This window comes from Gigantopelta aegis, chromosome 6, assembly GCF_016097555.1.
Source record: "Gigantopelta aegis isolate Gae_Host chromosome 6, Gae_host_genome, whole genome shotgun sequence".
In the NCBI taxonomy this organism is placed as follows: domain Eukaryota; kingdom Metazoa; phylum Mollusca; class Gastropoda; order Neomphalida; family Peltospiridae; genus Gigantopelta; species Gigantopelta aegis.
In genome coordinates, this window is record NC_054704.1 from 50,509,350 (window position 1) to 50,529,409 (window position 20,060).

The following is a 20,060-nucleotide window of genomic DNA, read 5'->3' on the forward strand; positions in this document are numbered from 1 at the left end:
ACAAGGTAGTGTTTACTCTTGAAATTAAACTAAAGATGTCAGTAAACAGGTGATTTGTGACCTTTATTGGAACAGACTATAACACATTTTTATCGATATGTGTTAATTTCATTTACCCTTAAACAGGGATTTACCTTGTTTTTCTGAAATGGGGGTCCCTTGGACTCACCTCTTTCTTTTCTGGGGGTCCCAACCTGAAAACAAAGGGTCCCAAAACCACACAAACGACAGAGAGATGCAGACAACAAATCACGTGTATACTATATGTTTCATTAAAGTAAATTTAACAAGCTGTGTTGTTGTTTTTCCTTTCGGGAAATCAATGTCGGTATTCATTGTTTATTCTTTCAAAATCAACATTTCACTTTGATCTGTATAATTATTTGAACCATTTCCTGCAAGCTAAATGACACTCACAATACCATGCGTTGTTTATGATTCGTGCTACTTGTTTGTTAATGCAAATCAGAACATTTAACCAATTTGCTTTATTCGCCCGGGAATTTCCGATTGTGTTCGGCCTGTTGACGAGAAGTTCCGAATGATCGGAAATCCGCGATCTCTTTCCGGAAATTACCAACTTTACACGATTAAGCGCAGCAAAGGATAAAGACACAGTGTTCCCAGAGATTAAAACTTTTTGTTTTCGATATGGGGAATCCCCATTTGAATACACAGTTTATAGGTAGAAAATAAATAGTGTGTTACACAGAATGATCGATCTTTGATAGTGGACAGGGTTACTGAAAATGTCAGATATTTTATGCGTCCCACGGGACGCAGTATCTCTATTTTTGTGGGTCCAGTTAAGTTTTAGTGCGTCCTATACGCAAGTTTTGTGCGTCCGGTAAATCCCTGCCTTAAAGAAACTTTTAATTTAAAACTGCAAGTTAACTGATTATTTTGAATTGCAGCATAAATTATTAATTATGACAAGCATATTTATTGAATATAAATTCAATATAAGTACATTAGAAATTTACATAATCTTGGAACAATTTAAAGGTGCTATATAATGTGAGCTGTGATAAAGATTCTCCAATAAAAATGTATTTTCTACCAGTAGATAAAATTATTTCCTATAATCATTTATGGGCATATTGTTAAAGGTGTCTTCTTTAAATGTTAAATCAAAATGTTATATAATAAAAAATTTAAAAAAATGATTTGCAATAGCTGTCATTGGGCAACATTGAGATAGCACCTTTAATACCAGTATAATGGATCACTCATAATGGTTCTTGACAGTTTTGCTCAAAAGTTACTTATAAATGACTACAAATATTTTGTTTTGGAGAGGGATAGGGGCAAACCATCATCACATGTTGACCAATTTTTTTTATAGTCTGTTCCAATAAAGTGCACATAGCACCTGTTTACCGACATTTTTCTTTAAATTTCAAGAGTAAACTCCACCTTGAACATCAATGAACACCCAAATAAGTAAATGTTAAATCAGGTAGACTATCATTAAATAGATATTTATAAAATATCTACTTGTCAGTTTAATAATATGTAAGAAGTAATCGACGAAAATCATTTTTATTCTATTTCCGACAGTACTATAGTTCAGTTGGCATGATGAAAATACACCTCAGTCAAGCACTTTACTTCCAAGCTGCATTCCACCCCTTTGTTATTTAAGGGAGGGTCTGCAATTCAATATAACAACCCCCTGCCTGTTGGCCCCGTGCTCTCTTGCACCTGCCAGTGCAGGCGGTCCCTTCTTCCACCCACCCCAACCCATTCCTGTCCTGGACGGAGGAGTCAGCCAAGGCCGATACCTGTGCCCATGACAGGCGTGTGCTATAACAGCTTGCTCTGAATGTGCACATTAATCCTTATACCATACCATTCAACATGACAGCATTTTCACATGACTCACACGATGAGAAAGATGAGTAAGTAGAGAATACAAAGACAAGTCATCTGCCAAAATGCTGTTAAATCAATTATACAAATTATGCATATGGCTGTTTAAACATACGGGGAAATTACATCTTAAGTGTATATAGTGAGAATAAGCTACATTGTATACTTGCATATATTTAATTCTTTTTTCTTGTTTGTTTAAGAAAGATAATAAATCATGCTGTAAACCTAACTGCATAATTTCAGAAAAAGAAAAAAAAAGCACAAAATATTCAAATTTATATCCCATTTCTCTTCAGTATTTATTTGTTCATTCATTCATTCAATCATTCATTCATTCATTATTTTAATGTTAAATTTTCACATTACTTTTTACTTATATATATACTAGTGTATATTACATATATATGCAGGTTATTTGTATATTAAGCCTACAGTTGGCATAAACACTCCACATATCTGATTTCAATATAACTTGGTATTTCAAATGAACCACCATGCATGCATGTGTACATGTACATACATCAGACATTAACAGTAAACACCATGGAAATTAATGGAGGACAAACACTGTATGCTATGCTATGCCAGTTACTTATCTAACTCAAAAGACCGACACCTATAAGTGTAAGCATGTGTCTGCATGCTCAGATATGTACTAGTGTTACAAATTCCAACATGCAACATGGAAATATTCCAAGTAGGATAGTTAGAGGCATAGGAATTTGCAGTGATATCCATTTCTGTAGGGAATACTATAGTAAAGAGCATCTCACTGGATCAAAGTTTGAAATTTTCCAAACTTAATTAGAAAATAAATATTGAATGAATAAAAGGCAGTGAAAAGAAAGAGAGACAGAGAAACAGAAACAGAGAGAGAGAGAGAGAGAGAGAGAGAGAGAGAGAGAGAGAGAGAGAGAGAGAGAGAGAGAGAGAGAGAGAGAGAGAGAGAGAGAGCGCCAACACTTCAGGTCAGATCATAGTACTGTTGTTAACAATGTGGTTCAGACTTGTAAATTGTAAAACACTACAGTGCACTTCTTGTTCATTGTAAACTAATCATTAACCAACACTGAAACATTAGCCGACTCACATATTAAGACAGAACAAAAGACTTGTCATCAGCCAACTCACTTAAAAACCAATATGACCTATAGTTTGCAGACAAATGAAGGAAATTATCATTAGTTTACACATATTGATTTTAGCAAAGGCTGCCCAGATCTCAAGGGGGATCCCACAGATTGTGTCTTGTAAATGACATAATCAGGTCAATGATGATGTCATGCTGTTCGGAAGTGACAGTATATATAGCAGCAAAATAATCAACGAGTCTAGTTACCCATATACAGGTTATCCAAACATACAAAAGTAATTGGTAAACTATCAAAGATTAATGAAAGTGGGTTACGAAAAGAAAAGAAAAATGAAATTTTAATACTGATGGTCACAGTCTTTGCCATGAAAGGTGAGTGATCACCCTGGCTTACCTCCACACTGACCTGGAAAGTTTTAGGAAAGCTGCAACCTGTTCTCCGTGTGATAATTTTTTTAACTGAATTTCATTTGAAAGTTCATCATGCAAATGCTCGCCTGACATCATTTAAGGAGAGTGATTTTCATCTCCCCTTCATTTAGCTCATGGCAAAGACTGTGACTGGGTCCTGACATTGGCCCTAGTTAGGGTTACACAATGGTTTAAAATGGTGGCTCCCACCCAGAAGGTATGCAAGTATCAACCAAAACCATGTGGTAATTTGTGTACGGAGAATATGGAAAATCTATAATAAAGTTAATAATCCTGATAAATCGGGAAAACTTTCATCTCTGGACTATGCACTTGAGACAAATGTATCAAGTCTACAGCTGCTGTGGTTTTCAATATAGGACTTACAATAAACATTTCTGAATATTTATTACACCGATATTGTTTTCAGTTTATGATTTCAATTCAATTCATAATTCAGGGCTTCTAGATTATGGTAGCCGCACTCCCATGGCTAGTGATATTCAATGTTGGGCTAGTAAATAACTACTACTGCCATGCCCAACGGCAAGTGAATTTTTTTTTGTGGTCAAATGTTGCACTTATGTCTATTTTGTAAATATGAATATACTGCCTCCATCCCAACCCCAATGTTAGTGTTTTAAAGCTCTATCTCCCTCTTTAGGTGAAATATCCGATTATTACTATTATTTAGTATCTTGAAATTGTATTAACTTAAAAACGTATAGTAGAGCTAGTGAATTTTTAATCATGGCTAGTAAATTTTATTAAATCACTGATCCCATGGCCAGTGGATTTTATAAGAATTCTAGAAGCCCTGCTGACTTTATATACAAGTTTCTAAATGAATTAATCCACTTTGCCATGAATGTATCAACCATCTTTCTCAACAAGTCTGTTTTCAGCTGGTACACAGTTATGCAAGTCTGAGAAGTCCTGTAGCAAGCAGCAGACACAAGATGAATCCATTAACAATGTGCAATTATTAAGGCATAATTTATAACAAATGAAGAAAGAATTTGTGATGGCAGTACTGTGGATCACTGAAACATCACAGTGTTAAAATATATCAATATTTCAGCCCCTGCTATTTACGTATTCAATAAATTGAATATTTAAACAGGATAGCAAAAATTGAATATTTAAACAGGATAGCAAAAATATGGCTCTGACAGAGATGAAAATGACATATACGCATAGCATTATTTTATACAAAACTGTCTAGCACACAATTAATTGCTTGAGAATTTCATTTCCATTTTTAAAAATATAGGTTAACAATATGACATCAGGTTAACAATATGGCATGAGCTACATGTAGGTTAACAATATGATTATCAGGTTACCAATATGGCATGAGCTACATGTAGGTTAACAATATGGCATGAGCTACATGTAGGTTAACAATATGATTATCAGGTTACCAATATGGCATGAGCTACATGTAGGTTAACAATATGGCATGAGCTACATGTAGGTTAACAATATGATTATCAGGTTACCAATCTTCATCAACAAGTTAAAAACTGTAATTCTAATCCCTTCATTAAATGAAACTAATATTTGGTAAAAGAAAAAAATGAGAAAAAAGTGGAAACAAGCTTTTTTACTTTTGTTTTGCCATGGGCACCGTTTGGGACAATATGACCACCACCCCAAATCCTCATGGCCAAAAAATAAAAACAAAACAAAACAAAAACCAACCAGGTCTATACCTAGGTGGATCAATTCTGCAGGCTGACACCTTGGACCCAATACTTGACCAATGAGTTATATCCCATTACCTCCTTACCCCTTCCTGGCCAAAAAAACACAAAAATAAAACAAAACAAGAACCAACCAGGTTGTGGGGTTTTTTTGGGGGGGGGGGGGGGGGGGGGGGGGGGGGGGGGGGGGTTAGTTTTTAGTGTTTGCCGTTGTTGTATATAGTTATTTTAATGTGTAGTTTGTTGGTGGTGGATGTATGATGTATGTTTGTGTGGCTCGGTGGTGGTTAGTGTCATCTGGCAGTGACACTTTGCTGCTCCCCGTTTTACTACCTCTTTTAACCTTAGTTTTTAATGTGTCTATATCATTTTAAAATAAAGCAAATATTGTTGTAAATGTGTTTTATTATTAATTATTGTGTGTTGTATGTTTTTAAATATAATTTGAAGCTTGGTCTTTTAACCTAGGGGATTATTATTATTATTATTATTATTTTTTTTAATATACTTTAATAATACATTGTGTATGGGGGTGGATGTTTTTAATTAAATAAATGTCCTCGGGTGTTTTTATTTAGTCCACCCATGGTTGGGGCAGAGTAGGTCTGGGGCGTCTCGTCTCCTTTTTGGGGTCGGGTTCTTCTTTTGGGGCAGGTTCTTCACCTTGGTCTTGGCCCGAAGGCATATTTTTGGATAGTCCAGGGTATATAATCTTTTTCAATCTTAATCTTTTTAAGGGCATATAAATTGTTTAATTTTTCACTTTTCATTTACCTGTTTGGAAATGCCCAGTCAAAAACAAGCGTCACACTAAAGTAATTAAAATTAATTTTTATTTAAATACCATAGGTTATTTCAATGACGCATCAAAATCCCCCCTATGCCTTTTATAAATAATTCAAAATTGCCCCATTAAAAATTAATTATCTGTCCCACACTCGACCACTGGCCATGCCAGAGACTGGGTGTGGGAGAGACGTGCCTGAACCTTAATTGGATAGAGGCACGTTAATAGAGTTTACGCTACGCTACGCCAGGTCTACCTAGGTGGATCAATTCTGCAGGCTGACACCTTGGACCCAATACTTGACCAATGAGTTATATCCCATCCGCATGTACAGCAGCTATTAAGCAAGGCTCGGAATTCATATTGTGGAGTGGAAAGTATTAATCTTGAAACAAAAGCTAAAAATTGAGAAGCCGTTCTGGACCACAGATACTGATATAAATTCTATAGGTGTATAACACTTTAAGATGGAAGGCAAAGACTGCTCACGAACCTGATGATCAGAAAGCATATTGAGTATTTCGAGTGGCAAAATTTCCTCTAGCTTACTGTCTTGTTTAGTACTGTATCAAACACAGGGTTGCACCTAGACCAAATTCTGTACCAGGCAGAACCAGAATTGAAAACGTTTGATTTAATGGCCACCCTTGGCCAAGAGGTGATTTTTGTATATACTTTTCAAAGTAAGTGAAATATAATTATTATTCAGATGGAAGTTCTACACCTGGTTTAAATTCCACCACATACACAACCAGATACAAAGACATACAACATTAACCGCTGGCTCATTGCTTATAAAAAGTCTACAGATAACATCTTTCAAACTTCAACATCATGACAACACATGCATGTGACATCATCAGATTTGAGTCTATATAGATACCAAAATTTAAGCACGAGCCCATGTGTTCCCTAAATTGTTTCAGGAAGCATAATCTACCACATACGCAACCAGATACAAAGACATACAATACTAACTGCTGGCTCATTGCTTATAAAACTTTTAAAGTCTATTGATAACATCTTTCAGACTTCAACATCATGACAACACATGCATGTGACATCATCAGATTTGAGTCTAAAAACTGAAATTTAAGCATGAGCCCAGATGTTCCCTAAATTGTTTCAATTAGCATACCTAGAGACCACCCGACTGGATATACATACATGTACCGAGAGAGGAACGTCCAAGCTGTCTCCGTCCGATTCTGTATCGGTGAAGGACGTTATGCGCACTCGCAGCATACATCCCCGCCGTCGCACGATCACCGGTAATTCCTCATCAAACACTGTCGACTCGTTCAGCTTCGATTCCTGCTTTACCAAGTCATGCCGAACTTTTCTTTCACTGCTAGCCATAACACTAACAAGGATGATTATTACCTTCTAATTTACCCCATTTTTTGAAATGATAGACAAACATATACAAACGTGTCAAATTTGAATCAAACCAGCTGCAGGTCCATAGATATTCTGCATGTCTTCATCATAGATTTTTTTTTTAAGGATATTTTTTTTTAAGGATATTTTTTTTTAAGGATTTTTTTTTTTTCAATATACTTTTACGTATGATTAGAAAATGTAAGTTCAGATGAACAGTTTGGTAACACATCACGTGTATAAACTATTTACATCATTCCACAGTTGTTTTCTGGTATGCACGTGTACACAGTAAGTTATAAAGTGACAACATATTGTAACATTAAGATTCTGTTTTGCCCGGCTCTCTTCCAGACTGATAAGATTTCTCATAGACCACATGTAGGTGGATGTGATGTTATTTTAAGTCCAAGCATACTTTTACATAAAAACCAGGTTTCAACAACGATCACATCCTGTCCTGACAGCTTCAACGTTAGGCTAATCACAGCACGATGTCCACTGTAAATGGGCAATGTAGTAGTCTTAAGTCTTTTCCAGGAGCTGTCACTTGGTATACACCGCTTTTCACAAACCACACCAATTCTGGAGATGTGTGTTCATTATCACTAATTCACACAGCGACCAACGTGGGTGGGATCGAGATCGTTGGAAATGTCAAACAAAGTTAAAAGTTGTCCACGTGATTGCTTGGACAAGGAAGCCAGATGAAGACCAAGTTGCATTAAACAAATCTGTTTTGTTGGAGACATGCTAGTTTTCTCATTGGCGCGGTACAGAATCAATATCTGGAAATTACCAATGCAAGGCTCCAAGAGCTCGCACGTAAGAGTTGTTTCACCTGCACTTTGCTTCAACGTCGTCGCTTTTTGTCATTAGATAAAGGAAACAAACTAATTTGATGGTGTCTGGAAGGATCAACTGCTCGCAATAATCAAATATAGTGCGTCCAAACTGTTGCTTAACAAATTTGCAGGTTAGCTCCAGTCTATATGTGAGATCATTCTACAGAAATGTTAAGCAGACAAGAGATGTTACGTCTATATAACAGACTTGGTGACATAATATAAAATAATAGTGACAAGAAAAGAAATATTTATATCATTGTTATTTTATAAATATATGAACATGTAATTAAAGTTCTATATTCTGCAAACCTTAACTTGACTTTCAATAGTTTACTGGGTCCGCTGACAATAGTTTATCATCCAAAATACCATGTATACAAATTCCAGCACATTTTATCAACACAACAACTGGATACAAGACAACGCAACACACATTCTTGTATTTTTCTCTCCCTCATTAATGTACAATCTTTAAAGTCAACAAGTCATCATCGACCTATTTTCTGTCTTTTTTTTTTTTATTCCAATCAATTCTTCTAATCGATACAACCATCAATCAAATGACCACTGGTCTCCCACAGGCGAAAGGACAGACTGGCCGGAGAAAGATGAGAAAACCTTTCAACAGTGGCTGTACATGTATGTGTAATTTCCTTTGATGTCAGTAGCAGATAACCTGTATTACGTTGATGAGAGCAACAGATACACATATTACAGAGTAGGTTAACGAGATTGTATGAACACTGCCGCATGTTTCAGCACATACATGTAGTGATTGTAAACTGATCCGTTGATTAGATGTTTATGAACCCGGTGGATCTCATTCCACCAAACTCGTGTGGGTTAGCCGGCTATAAATACAGAGTGCACACTGTCTTGCACAACTGCAATACATACATGTACTTGCGTCAAGGAAATCTCCTGCTATCTCCGTATCATCTCGTCTGCTTCAGTTTGCCCGACGTTTCTTTAATGTTAAGCTAGCAGGTGTGTGTGTGTGTGTGTATTTGTGCTATCTATGTGCTTACATGTATGGGTGTGTGTACGTGTGTGTGTGTGGGTGGATAAATGCACTAGTGGTATTCTGATGATCGATATTAATAGAACATTTATATGTCGAGTTCTGCTAGACATGTGATAATTGATTATGATTTCTATAATCGATTGCCATGGAAAATGTTAACTGTAATTATATTATTGTCTAGACAATGAATAATATGCCAAATTTGATGGGATTTGAGTTTTTGTTTTTAAGCATGTCTATTAGCAAATGGATATTAAATAGATATTAAAGGTAAATTAGCTAAGGTTTAAGGTCTATCCTGGTGAAAACAACAATACATGTACATGTAGGTGCATAGTCAAGACTAATAACTGAAATCCATGGTCGGTCTAGGATTGATCCCCGTCAGTGGGCCCATTAGGCTATTTCTCGTTCCAGCCAGTGCACCACGACTGGTATATCAAAGGCCGTGATATGTGTCATCCTGTCTGTGGGATGGTGCATACAAGAGATACCTTGCTACTAATGGAAAAATATAGCGGGTTTCCTCTCTAAGACTATATGCCAAAATTACCAAATGTTTGACATTCAATAGCCGCTGATTAATAAATCAATATACTCTAGTGGTGTTGTTAAATAAAACAAACTGTTAACTTTTAATAACTGAAATCTTTCCTGAGTTCATACATGTATATATATATACAGTATATATGTACAGTATATTATAATCAAAAGTTGATCAGCTGATTATTAATTAATGATTCCAAACACTACAATAAACATACATGTATGTAATCTCAATTCAGAGATCTTAAATTATTCAAATTAATTAATTTAATTATTTTTATGTTGTTTAATTCTTTTTAAAATTCATGAAATGACCATAAATTTAGTTTTCTGAACAAGTAAAAAGTACAAACAAGACAATTTTTTATTGTTAATCGTAATGACCACTTAAAAATTTGCTCCTGTTCACTTGCTGTTTTGAGTCAATGTAACACCCACAAATAACTCATAAATCAAGGAACAAGTAAAGAGTTATGGCTATATCCACTCCAAGCACACAGCAGTATACAACTGTCAACAAACTGATCAATAATGAGACTATGTAAACTGACTTGACAATTGGCATGATACGTTGTAATCATGTATGGATGACCTTAGAATCACATAATTTGGTAACACCACAGTGATCAATGTTAAGACTCGGCAGAAAGTGTACAGCGCCTTAACAGTATAAATACTGTATCTACGGTCTATGTTAATTAAGCAACTATCTGTCCTACTGAACAATAGCTCATGCTAATTGACCTGCATTAAGCATACTACCCTGTCTGAAGGATGGTGCATATAAAAGTTCCACTGCTGCTAATCAAAAAGAGCAGCCCATGAAGTGGCGACAGCGGGTTTCCTCTCTCAATATCTGTATTGTCCTTAACCAGGCATCGAAATAAGCATTGTGTCTGGTAACCCATTTAAGGTTACTACAAAATATAGCCTGGTAACCTATAGGTTACCACAACTATATGAAATTTAGAATTGAATTCCTGTTATGGGTACAAGAAACGAAATCTGGAAGTAAATGTATCTAGTGGACGCTGCTTAAACGCGGAATGTCTTTAATTGCTTGCAATTGCACACGTGCACGTAAACATCGATGCAATTCCGTACAAGAAAATGAAATGCGGAAGTCCGGAATGCATTGCCTGGTTTATATTCGGAAACGAAACTACCATCGTTGAAAGTTTTGTTGAGAAGTGTTTTGTTCTCGACTTTCTTACATGTGGTAACCTCCCGGTAACCTGAACGACCGTTCTCAACTTACTTCGATGCCTGCTTAACCATATGTCTGACACCATATAACCATAAATAAAATGTGTTGAGTGTGTCGTTAAATCAAACATTTCCTTCCTTCCTTCATTAAGCAACTACCTGTCTAATATAGCCAGTAACCACCTACACCGTACATGTAAATCAATGTATCCCAAATTGCTAAAAAATAAATAAATACCTGTGTTAAGGGTCACAATAATTAATTTGTTTAATTTTACTGTTCTGTAAGCAAATTATTTTATACCACATGCACAAGGTACAGGAAATAATTAATCTCCTCTCATTCACAGATTCTAGTACCATCCACTGCGTATTAATTAAGGAGCTGTGAGTATGGAGAGCATCTAATTGAGTATGGAGTGCATCTAATTGGCTCCGAGTGAGCTACATATAAACATGACATCTGTAGCTTTATCTTCTGTTACAATGTTATCACGCGTATGTACAGACAAAAATAAAAACTGGTGAGATAATGAATATCGAATGGCCAAATTAATATGTATTAAATTTTATTATTCTTAAAGAAAGGGACATGTCGAAAGTTGATTTATCTTAAACTATAGAGTATACATTCATTAAGAAGCAGTACGGACAGTAAAAACATAAGACACATTTTAAAAGACTATAAAAGTAGCAACCTCTATTAATTCAGCAGCCAATTCAAACATTCTGTAAAAGCAATTTCATTTGCTGCTTTAAATAATATTACTTTGTATCATTTGAACATAAGCCTTAAATCCTCGAATAGAAGCCTGCCTTGATTAGAAGGAAATGTTTTATATAACGATGCACTCGACACATTTTATTTATGGTAATATGACATCGGACATATGGTTAAGGACCACACAGATATTGAGAGAGGAAACCTGCTGTTGGCACTGCATGGGCTATTTTTTTTTATATTAGAAGCAAGGGATCTTTTATATGCACCATCCCATAGACAGGATAGCACAAACCACAGCCTTTGATGAACCAGTCGTGGTGCACTGGCTGGAGCGAAAAATAGCCCAATGGGCCCACCAACAGGGATCGATCCCAAACAGACCGTGTATCAAGTGAGTGCTTTACCACTGGGCTACGTCTCACCCTCCTTGATTAGAGGCTGGGTTAGAGGCTGGGTCTCAGAGAGTCTCTAAAAAATAAATAGAAGCCTGCCTTCTATAAAGACCAACTTCTGCTACTGTAGCTTTGTCAAGTTAATGGCCACATTATGCTCCTCACTCCCCTTACCCGACGTCAAAAGCTAATATCAAAGCATAGTGAAAATAACAGGAAATAAGAAGCTAGGTGTGTGTGAGCCTACATTAGAATAAGCCGATTCAGGGAAAAAAAAGAAAAGAAAGAAATGTTTTATTTAATGACGCACTCAACACATTTTATTTACGGTTATATGGTGTCAGACATACAGTTAAGGACCACACAGATTTTGAGAGGAAACTCGCTGTTGCCACTACATGGGCTACTTTTTCCGATTAGCAGCAAGGGATCTTTTATTTGCACTTCCCACAGGCAGGATAGCACAAACCATGGCCTTTGTTGAACCAGTTATGGATCACTGGTCGGTGCAAGTGGTTTACACCTACCCACTGAGCCTTGCGGAGCACTCACTCAGGGTTTGGAGTCGGTATCTGGATTAAAAATCCCATGCCTCGACTGGGATCCGAACCCAGTACCTACCAGCCTACAGACCGATGGCCTAACCATGACACCACCGAGGCCGGTTAAGCCGATTCAGGATGTATATATGACTTTTTCTTATATAATGATATACATGGACTACTTTTAAGATTCTCGTCAATTTTATAACCTCAAAAAAGAGGGCAAACAGTAGCTGTAGAGCTGAACAGGTCCAGTTGTTGAGATCTTTAAATTTCTTGGTATATATTCACTTAAGGTTCAAGCACACTGTCATGAGCGTTTGTCTGGGATATCTGCCATGTGACATTGGATGTTTAATCCAATTTTATCATCTGACAAAATCACAAAGATATATGCATGGCTTTAGTTATTAGTCATTAGTAAGGACAGTGTCAGGGTAATGGCCTTAGACCTCCACTGATTGAGGCATAAGCTGATGGTGTGACCACGTATGTCACTGATATAGGAAATAACAACTTGGCCATATTAAGAAGATACAAATATGGCACCTATTAATTTACAAGTTACCAAATTGTATTTGAATTTCTTATACACCTATTACACAGTACACTACACGAGGTTTTTGTTGGAGATTGATTTAAACACTTCCCAGTGATGACCCAGACAATAAAGTCACTAACCCATGAAATTAATACTAATAAAACTGCTCTGTGGACTGTAAGTTAACTGAATCAGGGGTTGAAACATTATTGTAAAATTCACTTGCGTAAAGACAAGTGTGTGATTTTCATTTTTACTTCCCCATAATATTTTTCCACTTGCCCAACGATTTGCTAATTTAAGAGAATAAATGAATAATACTAGTATAATATGCCACATATAATTATTATACTATATTGTACCAGTTTATAATATATCTTGCCATATATATGTATCATATGGAGCAATTTGGGAGTGCTGTGGATTATACAAGTGTATGCAGGGATGAAAGGAATAGTATTTATTAATTAGCAAATAAACAGTCCTGAGTCAACTTTTATCTAACATTTGGGTATTTCAAACAAATTATACACACCATAACATATCATACTGGACCCACGGAAAAGTGTCTTTCTATATTAGCTCAAATCTACGCCCATTTCTCTTTTTGTCATGTTCCCACTAAAAAAACAATTTGCGAATTTTGGGACAAAGGCATATTTATTTCATAGACCACTGATCAAAAGCACACTAATTCTCTGTGGTCATGTATCGCTATCAAGCCCTATCTATGTACATAGAACAAAGGTAAGTAACTCCAACTATAACTTATCTTTACACATGCAATCGCAACTTGTTATGGGGCGATCACACTGGCCCGAATGAGCTTCCGTTTGTTTTCCGTATACGAAAGTGGTGTGATTTTTTAAACTGGCCGAATGTCCCTCCGAATGTGTTTTCCCCAATGTATCACCGAATGCTTTCCGTTTGTTTTCTGAATGTTTTCAGTATGGTTTTAGAATGGTTTCAGAATAGACCGAATACTTCCCGCATGTTGACTTCGAAAGATTTCCTTTCCGAACGCTTTCCGTATGCTTTTCGAATGCTTTCAGAACAGCGAATGGACCGAACTCTTTCCGCATGCTTTCCCGCAAGGGGTCGGAAAGTGTTCGGAAAGGGTTCGTCATGTTCTATGTCCATTCGGGGTGTTTCGGAAAGTATACGGAACATACTGTGCATTCTGGAAGTGTACGAGCAGTTCGGAAAATGTTCTGAAAGAATACTGGAAGGGTTCTGGCTATTCGTTATACATTCGGCGGCATAAATGAAAAAAAATCCGGAAAGGATACTGAAAACGTTTGGAAAGCATTCGTCATGTTCTAGGTCCATTCGGGGTGTTCGGAAAGCATATGGAACCCAGCACCTCCAAATTTTTATTCCGAATGCACCAAGAACTAAACGCATGCTTCCTGAACGTTTTCCGTACATGCCGTATGCTCCTAGAATGCTTCCCGAATACTTTCCGAATACACATGGACGCCACATTCGGATGGTCGATGAAAATTATTTTGAACATATGCACAACAAATTTTTGGAGCTACTGAATGCCGTTCCATATGCATCTGTACGGAGCCGAACAGCCAGTATGCTCCTAGAAGACACTGAATGCTTCCCGAATATGATCTGTTCGCTCCCCGAACACCCAAATTCCTATTCGGAAAACAAACGGAATGGCATTCGGGCCAGTGTGATCGGGCCATTAGTTAATAAACAACTGATTATTACATACAGAGAAACAAGATGGTGTTCAAACACAATTGATAGAAATGGGGTTTATTTTTATTGCTTGCAAAATTAATACTTAACAGAACAGATACATGCATGTAAGTAATGTTGTTTTACTGAGACTTTAATTATTTAATAGTTCACTTGCCCACGGGTAAGTTAGATCTTGCACATCAGTTGCCCAATCATCATACATGTAATCCACTTGCCCTATAGGCTTCGAGCAATATTTTTTTAACCACTGCTATAAAAGTGCAAATGTGCCATAAATATCTTGTAAGATGTTTAAATACATTTCTTTTAAAACCTGGATATCTAAGAATCAAAATACTAGCTACGCCCATGTCCATTAGATACCCTATATTCCAACTTGTTTAAAAAGGTATCGAAATCTCTTTTGTATATAATATTCTCTATATGCAAGCTACATTTGTAGTACATGAATATATGACGGCCAATAATGCTATCACTCGCTTTCATTACACCTGTCTATATAGTGCCACTGCCCTACTTCCAATTCACCAGCATGTCAACATGCTTACTTATAAATACAACCCAGACAACAACTTGTACCCTTTGGCTTTCAACACAGAAAACAGCAACAAAACACAATTCAAATGTTAAAGACACACCATATTCTGTGACTGTATAGACAGAATGTCAGTTGCAGCTATGAAAACAGCTTATTACCGAAAGCCATTTTTATATTTCCTTTGCCTAGCAGTGCCAAAGAGAAGAAAGCTGTAACAACAAGTGTGTTATTATTAAAGGGACATTCCTGAGTTTTCTGCACTTTTTAAGATGTTATCAATTAACAGAGACTTTTTAACAATTGTAATTACATATCAAATATATTTTTCTGCATACAATATGTTTCTGGTCGTACTAATATTTGTACTAGGTTAAATTTCATCTTATTTCCTAAAATTTAGTTTTTTCGTCCGTATGAAATTATTTGAATATAAAATCCAGTTTGGGCTTCTTACAAATATTAAAATGACCAGAAACACACTGAATATACAGACACTGATATTCTAAACAAGAAAATATATTTAATATGCAAGTTTAATCATAGAAATATTTTATTAGTCGGAAAAATCTTACAAGCAGCAAACTCTGCATGTCTCTTTAAAATGTGAAGGAAAAAACACAACCGATTCATGATTCATGGTATTAAGAAAACAATGTTCTTTGAAATGTTCCTCTGAAATGCTTTAGATAATGCGACCAGATTAGATTCAATTTTTTAATATTATTTTATTTATTTAGTTTTATATATAAATATTAAATGCACTGAATAAGACGGAACAAGTGTAATATTTACTGCAATAATTTTTAGGTCAATGTCACTGCTACAAAATAAATTTTTATGATAATTTTTATGTCAAAAATAAAATTAATTTATACTGTACCATTATTAAAGTTGTTATTTTCACTGTCTTTTTTTTATTTTTTATATATATATATCAAAGTTTTCATAAGCAGGTGACAGTTTTCATCAACTGTTGCTATACTGCTAATATCATATGGCCCATTTTTTAATGCTTACAATTTTAGTCCTGACTGTTCAGTAGATACAGCCACTTACTTTTCCCATATTGTCTGCTACTTTAAAAAAATACATGTAGTGTTATGGTCATGAAACCAATTTAAAATACTTTATAATAAATATAACACTACGCACAAAAAGTAAACTAAATTTATCATAAAAGAAAAAGAAAATTAATAGCTGCTTGTCTGGTTAAGGAATGCACTTTGGTCGCATGCCAACAGGTGGGAAGGACAAAATGATGTTACTAATAGGACACCAACTGTTCTACATACAAGTTTCGTGTAGTTCTATTTACAACCTAATAGGGTAACAACTGTTCTACATACAAGTTTTGTGTATTTATATTTACAGTTGACAAGAAGAGATAATTTTGTTTTGATTTATAAAGATATAGGAAGAATTAAATGTAAACTACTGATGACTCATTCTGATAAGTATATTTGGCACACAAGATCATAGAATAATAATTTTCGGAAATAATGAATCATACATGTAATAATAGAACATGATTCCTTACAGTGTGCAAAATATAAACGGATGTCATGTGATATTTACATCATTGTAAACCTTGTAAAGTAGTTATTTACTTACATTCTATTTTGTGACAATGAAAAACCAACAAAACACTACATTGTACATATTTTTGTTATTTTAAAATAACTGAAAAAGCTGATCTTTATTACTTTGCTTATAACTACTTACTTAAGTCACATTTAACAGTTTTCAGAGTGAAAATACAGTTAGGAATCAAGGGAATGATATAAGAACATCAGAATATGTAATTCTGAAAATGATCCAAACATCTGGTATGAAACAAATTCATGTAGCAAGAAAGATGACAGCTCAGTCTGTTGAACATATTTGAAGTCAGCCCATTCTTGCAAGCATACATTATTTATTTGTGTCAAGGTTACACTAACAACAAACTACAGGAAATGGGTGTCCCCAAACTGTACAAACCAACAGACAACTGTGACAATATTTTCAACATAACTAATTGTGTGTTATTACCGCTATTAAAGGGACAGTTCCATTAATTATACAGCTAATTATAAATGCCAAAGTATCAGCACTGTTTAACACTAATATTAGCATCTGGATAAGATGCTTTTCAACCGATCACTAACAGCCTTTTTTACAGTTAAAAACCTTAATCAATCCTTGTAACGTCACACTATTGTTCAAGGTGTAGATTATTTTTCAAGAATCAACATCTGCAAAACAATGCAATTTGAACTTTTTATGCACTCCGGTCAGGGATTTGAATCAACTACTGACAGGATGTATTCATTTTAAACAAGTACACCACTTTAACCCACGAGACCAAACATGCATCATCAAATGAACATGTAATTTAAGCCTTATAAACCTGATACTAGTGATAGTAATATATTCAAGTGGAACACAGCAAGATCGTCGGAAACTAAATTGGAAATCAGAGATTACACGTTTAGCACGTGCATCACACTTGATACCAACCAGCCACTGCTGAGGAGTTCCTGACCCAAATCGTTCAGGTTAGATCCGAAAGGATCATATCATTTTGGGTTATCAGTTTTGTAAATATTCTTTGGCATTTTAACCAATATTTTCATTAAAAAAGATAAAATACAAGTTAATTTACCAATCATGTAATTTGTTTTAAGTACTGACATCTCTCTAACTAACCACTTACAGTTTGTTTTGTTTAATGACACCATCAGAGCACATTAATTTATTAATCATCAGCTATTGGATGTCAAAACATTTGGTAATTTTGACTCGTCTTCAGAGGAAACCCAGTACATTTTTCTATCAGCAGCAAAGGATCTTTTATATGCTTTTTCCCCACAGACATGACAGCACACACCATGGCCTCTGATATATCAGTTGTGGGGCAATGGTTGGGTCCACTAAGGTGGTTTGATCCTACAACGCAAACATCTTAGGCTCTACTAACTGAGCCAGATCCCACACCCACTTAAATATTAACCCACCAAAACCTAGTAAATCCTTGTGCCCAGACCAGCATGCTTGAACCATATTGGATATAATATATATATTAGAATAAGTCATCAACTACTCTCTTTTAATGCACTTATACTGCAGAGAAGGGGCGGGACATAGCCCAGTGGTAAAATGCTTAAAGGATGCACGGTCAGTCTCGGATCGATCCCCATCAGTGGCCCATTGGGTTATTTCTCATTCCAGCCAGTGCACCACAACTGCTATCGTGGCTGTGGGATGGTGCATATATAAGATCCCTTGCTACTGTAGTGGGCTTCCTCCCTAAGACTAAAATGATTGATATATCAATGTGCTCCAGTGATGATGTATTAAAAACAAAACAAACTTTAAACTTTAACTTTATACTGCTACAATAGGATTTATTTTTTTGGTTCATTTAAAAGCACACCTTACCCTTTTTCTTTTTCTTGTTGGATTAAATTCTAAAAATTCTAAATTGTCCAATTAAATAACTACCTCCTGTCTCGAGTCCGGCCCCTGATCATATCAGAGACTTTACTCGTGAAAGGCGTGTTCGAAACCCCAGTGGTACATGAGCATGTAAAACTAGTTCCCATTGCCCATTATACTGCTGAGAATAATTTAATTGCTTTTTACTTAAATATGTCCTCAACTACATGTACTCTTCTATTCAATTTGAAAATGACAAGAATGCAATGTTACATACAAGTTGGTTTGATACAATAAAAAGTGTTTGAAGGACCCAAAACACTGTAAAGAAAAAAGCCATAATTATCAACACTTCAAATATTTTACTTGACTTGGCGGAACATCATGTTTACAAACTAATACTACCCAAACACACATGTCAGTGCAATACACTGAACATGTTTGATGGAGTCAAGCCAAGGATAGCACACTATTTTTTTTACGTAAAAGTTGAGAGACAAAGAAATCTTAACTTCAGACAATATGTAATCAGCTTGCAAACAAAATATTTTAAAGAAAGGATTATACAAGGCGGTATTTACAATTTAGAACATTCATGTACATGAATGGATGAAGTCTAAATTGATATATATGCAATTTTGTTTTAGAACATACTTAATGACTCATGCAATAAATGAATATACACATAGTACGTGTATGTATGAGTAAGCCATGTTTAGAAGTAGTTTTCTTAAGTGTAAGCAATGATCAATAAAACCTGAATTACTGTAGTTGTGCACACAGTAATACTTTCATTGAATGTCACGAATGAACAGTTTGATTTCAAGCATTCTTGCATGCAAAAATTGTTCAAGTATGGTTCAGCATAACCTATTTTTCACTTGTATATTTAGGACATTATCATATATACAATACAGTAATGTACATTATTGTAATGGCCTACACAATTTTCCAATAAGTAACCTGTAATGTTTTGGGACTTTCTTTTTGGCATAAATGTTTTAAATGCAAGCTTTAAATTTTCAAAGATTTGGATCTACATGTAATTGAGATTTTAAAAATATGTTCACAACAATTCAATTTGGGTCAAACTGTGTACCTTGTAAAAGATAATCTGTAAGGTTTATGAACCCAGTGACTGTGGACACAATGTATACGCAAACTGGGTGAAATATGACATACTCTTCAGGGTATTGGTGTCTAGAGGTATTCAATATAAATGTGAAATTTACATAGAATCAGGGTTTCTGCCAGAGGGTAAAACGCGTATGGTGCCATACCCAAATATGTTTGCTGATTTGTTTGTTTTAA

At 35.4% G+C, this 20,060-nt stretch overlaps 1 protein-coding gene across 3 annotated transcripts in view; it reads right to left on the bottom strand.

Annotated features, from left to right (window-relative positions):
* LOC121375097 (microtubule-associated serine/threonine-protein kinase 2-like) overlaps positions 1–20,060 on the bottom strand; it is a 170,075-nt gene that overhangs the window by 131,382 nt on the left and 18,633 nt on the right. Inside the window, exon 1 of one of the 3 annotated variants that reach the window (XM_041502335.1) lies at positions 7,040–9,113. The exons of the other annotated variants lie outside the window; for them this stretch is intronic. Coding sequence (XP_041358269.1) covers positions 7,040–7,231 — 192 coding nt within the window. The 5' untranslated portion in view covers positions 7,232–9,113. Of the gene's footprint in view, positions 1–7,039; positions 9,114–20,060 lie in introns of those variants that run through there. 3 annotated transcript variants of the gene reach the window in all.